Source organism: Pygoscelis adeliae, unplaced genomic scaffold (assembly GCF_000699105.1).
Source record: "Pygoscelis adeliae isolate BGI_AS28 unplaced genomic scaffold, ASM69910v1 Scaffold582, whole genome shotgun sequence".
Classification (NCBI taxonomy): domain Eukaryota; kingdom Metazoa; phylum Chordata; class Aves; order Sphenisciformes; family Spheniscidae; genus Pygoscelis; species Pygoscelis adeliae.
Window position 1 is genome coordinate 750115 of NW_008824281.1, and position 4066 is coordinate 754180.

General features: G+C 46.4%; 1 protein-coding gene across 1 annotated transcript; it reads left to right on the plus strand.

Annotated features, from left to right (window-relative positions):
* Nucleotides 1-1060: 1060 nt before the first annotated feature.
* On the plus strand, nucleotides 1061-2074 carry LOC103912200 (E3 ubiquitin-protein ligase RNF13-like). Its single transcript, XM_009318429.1, has one exon. It carries the CDS (start codon nucleotides 1061-1063, stop codon nucleotides 2072-2074), a length of 1014 nt encoding a protein of 337 aa, XP_009316704.1.
* Nucleotides 2075-4066: the final 1992 nt, after the last annotated feature.

Below are 4066 nucleotides of genomic sequence, written 5' to 3' on the forward strand. Positions count from 1 at the left end.
TTGTGCCTTATGTTTTCCACTTTTTCACCATAACCAGAATTTTTAAATCAGTTTTTATAGCTAGAAGCTAAAGTCTTTTTTCAGCCACTTGATTTCCAGCAGCTGAGGTTTTAAAGTAAATAAGGTAAAAAGCCCCAATACAAAAGTTGATGGTAGCCCTCCCAAGCTCATCCACCACCCACTCTCTCGGTGGTAGGACAGGAGACCAAAAAGCTCAGCCCCAGCAAGAGCCCAACCCTATCAGCCCCTTCAGCAAATCTAGCTGCTCACTCAGGGGCCTTGAAGGACCATCTGCCCTCTCAGAAGTTTGGGTAATGGCAGAGTGAGGCCACACAGGCAAACGGGCTTTCAACTTCTGCTGGCTGCCATTCTGACTGACAGTTACTGATTGACTTATTTCGAATGACAAAACCCCTTTTACCCTAAGCAATTTATTTGGCTTGGTATCAGTTCAAAGATCACAATTTTAAGGAAAAAGTGCACGTTCACCAGACAAATCCAAGCTACCACACACACCCCCGGCAGCGGACAGAGGCTAACGGCTGTTTCCCCACATTCCCCCCCCACATTTTCCAGGAATTGCTTTGACCACCAACATGAAGCATTCCAGTCTGCAGTGGGCACGTAGCTGATGGGGAGGCTCATTTATCCTGCCTGCACATCATCAGCGAAATGAAATCAGCATCCTATCAGTACCCAGAGGGAGATGTAACTAGAAGCTATGTGCATGGAGCAGACCAAAAAGTAAGGGGAGAAGAAGTTTAAGCAGGTTGGCAGTAATGTTACATGACCCAGCCTTGGGAAACAGTCACTGGGTGATGTCACAGATCTGCAGAGATGATGTAAGGGTGTTGCTTAGCAGCAAAAGAGACTAGTTCTATCCTGGGAACCTTCGAACCTACAGAAAACCTGCAGAAACAGGTTTTGATCTCCATCCTGCCGTGGTTCCAAGTCATGGCATGGTGATAAAGCCTGGGTGTGATAGCAGCTCTGTCTCTTACACTTTTCCCTTGGGACCAGCCTGGAAATCTGTATTCAGAGCTATCCAGCTGCATTCAGCATGAATCTTCGGCTCCAACTTCTTCACTTTGTGGTTGCTGCTGCCTGCTACAGCACCACCCTTGCAGAAGTCTTTGGTTACGTGGCTTACAATGACAGCTCCAAGTGCATTGCTTATAAAGCCCTGCCTGCATGCTTTGGGCCACGACTCCCGGCAGAAGGGCTGACAGGGTATTTGATGAGGGTGATACCACCAAACGCTTGCCATGCAATAGAGAATCCTCCAGCACCAAGAAAGGCCTCCGAGTTGTATATTGCACTCATACAGGGGTATGACTGCTCTTTTGTTGAGAAAGTCCTTCATGCCCAACAGGCTGGATACCAAATTGCTGTTGTATACAATGTGGATTCAGAACAACTGATTACCATGATGGCTGATGACAAAGAAATCCAGCAGCTGATTAAGATACCATCACTCTTCACTGGACAATCAGTCTCCCTCCACTTGCAAAGGACTTTGCAATGCAAGAAAGGGGCATACATCAGACTTCTACCACCCAAACACTATTTGAGTCCTTGTCAAGACAATACTAAAATGCTGCAGGAAACTTTCATCATGCAAGATTTCAGGGACATATTCTACGTTGTTATTGCCACTATCTCAGTTATGGTTGGCTTAAGCTGGTACGAGAGGGCTTGCAAGATAAAGCTGCACGCAAACAAGCAAGGAGACAAATACGAGACCTGTGAGATCTGCATGGCAGAGTACAAGGAAGGGGACTGCCTGAAGATCCTGTCCTGTTCCCACGCTTACCACAGTGCCTGCATTGACAACTGGTTCCACACCCAGCCCGGGAAGAAGACGTGTCCCTTCTGCAAGCAGGCGGTGAACACCTACGGGCGAGGTGACCTCCTGCCAGAGCAGGCTGGTGAAGATGTGAACGAGGAGGAACAAGTCCACGAAGACAATGCATTCAGAGAAGGGCACGAAGATGAATATATTGAAGAGAAGAAAGGTGATGCAAGCACAGTGGAAGGGGAAGGGTTTGGTGCACTGGAGAACAGCACCATTTGAGCTGTGACAGGGCTAAGTTATCATTAAACCAAGGGAAATCTCCCCTGTGCTTTCCTTCAGCTCTTGCTTCAGGGTAGCTTTTATTAGGAAGCAATTAACAGTGCAGTTTTGGCTCCCCTCCCCTGGTCCCCACAATGAAAGAAAGGCATGAAATCTTAGCGGGAAATATTAAAAACTCCTTGAGCCAGAGCAGCAGGGGAGAAGCAAAAAGGAGGAGGGAAGCAGGGATTTAAGAACATTTGGTAAGAGAGCTGGTTTACATCTGCTAGGATGCTTCCTCAATCCCCTCCCAAAATACATGTTCATGGACACACAGGCACACAAAAACACACTGAATCTTGCTTTTCAGTATTACTTAAGGGGAGTGCCCAGGAATCCCAGGTGAGAACTGTCACCTGTGTGTTGCAGCCAGCAGGAACCATTTCCTAGCCTGACAAGGGGGGGGCGGAAATAATGGAGTACTAAAGCATAAAGATGAAGCAACTCCTCTTGCATCAGTGGTAAAAACAGAGCCCACAAGCCCCCAGCACCTCCTCATCACGCAGTGCACTGGCACACACTGTCCCCATGCACTGGGTGGCTCAGTACCGTCCACTGCAGAGGACAGTGTGGCTTTTAACTATGCCAGCAGAAAAGCCGCGCTGCAAATATTGAGGGCACTTTAAACACTACCTCCTCAGACAAGAGGTGATGCCAGCGGGAGGTAGAGGTCTTTACAGCAGGATTCACTTTGTGAAGCTGGGTAGATGGAAAAAAGAATAAAATGCTTCTGAGCATGGTGTAATTGGCTGCTTTTGCCTGCTGGCTGGCAATCTCACATGCTCACAGAGGCTGACATGACAGGTACGTGTAACCTCCTGCTACCTAGGTTGTTCCAGGTCATTATCCAAATGTGCCTAAGCACCTTAAGGGGAGCTGGATTTATGTACTGACATGATGCAAACAGATCTTCATCTCTTCTTTAGGTACACCAGGTATAGTCATATTCTTTGGGCAGCTTCTGAATACATTTCCAATCCTGCTTAAAGCGAGAGCATGAGTAGAAATCAGCGCTAGCTACCCAGGCTGGTACGGGTGGCTCTAACACCCACTGTGGATGGGGCAGCCAGCCAAGTCCCAAACTGCATGTGGATACAGAGCTGGAAACACTCACAAAACCACTATTAGCATTTAATCTCATATAAAAAGAAAGGCATAAAACCTCTTTACTAAATGCCAAAAAATTAAGGAAGTGAACAGCTCTAACATACTGTGACCAAGACATCAAACCTGCACAGCTGTACAAAGGCTAAACTCCCAAATCAAAGGCTCTTCTCTAAACATAAAACATCCTATTTCTTATGGGCACTATCCGAGAAGTGGGCTGTCATCAGATCACTCTATTAGGACCATGCAACAAGACGACACAACTATGGCCAGCAAATAAGACTAGTGCCTTAGAGTATTTTCCTTTTGAGTGGTTACATTAAGACTCAAAGGGCCAGGAGTTTAGAAAATGTTGTCTGAAAATACCATGCTGCAGAACTGAGAAGCACGATCTCTGCAACACAGAAACCTTGGTGACTTTTGAAAATATCAGTACCTAGATTACTCAAGTATCTTTAAGATATCCATATCTTAGAAAGGGCTGGGAAAAGATACATGAATACATGTGATGGCCATTGACAAGGTGGACCTGAACTGAGGACTCCTGCCCCAGGAAACCCAGACAGCTTCAGGTGAGAGGAAGAAAGGAAACTGCAGTTTCAGAATTTTTTTTTTGGCAGCGGAGAAGTTTCAAACCAATTTCTCCTGGAATGAAACATGACAGCATTTCCAAGGACTTGATGGAAACAAGTCTTTCTGCAAGTCCTCAGACTGAGCTGTTTCATTTCATTTGTGGAACAAACGGGGAAAAATGATTTTTGAGTCAGGTCACAAGAAAACTACCCTCCTCTGCAGTGTTTGTAGCCTCCAGGGATCCGTAAATCACTTCCATTGCAGAACAAGGCC

Coding starts and splice junctions, on each gene's coding strand:
- LOC103912200 (XM_009318429.1), top strand. CDS start 1,061: ATGAATCTTCGGCTCCAACTTCTTCACTTTGTGGTTGCTGCTGCCTGC.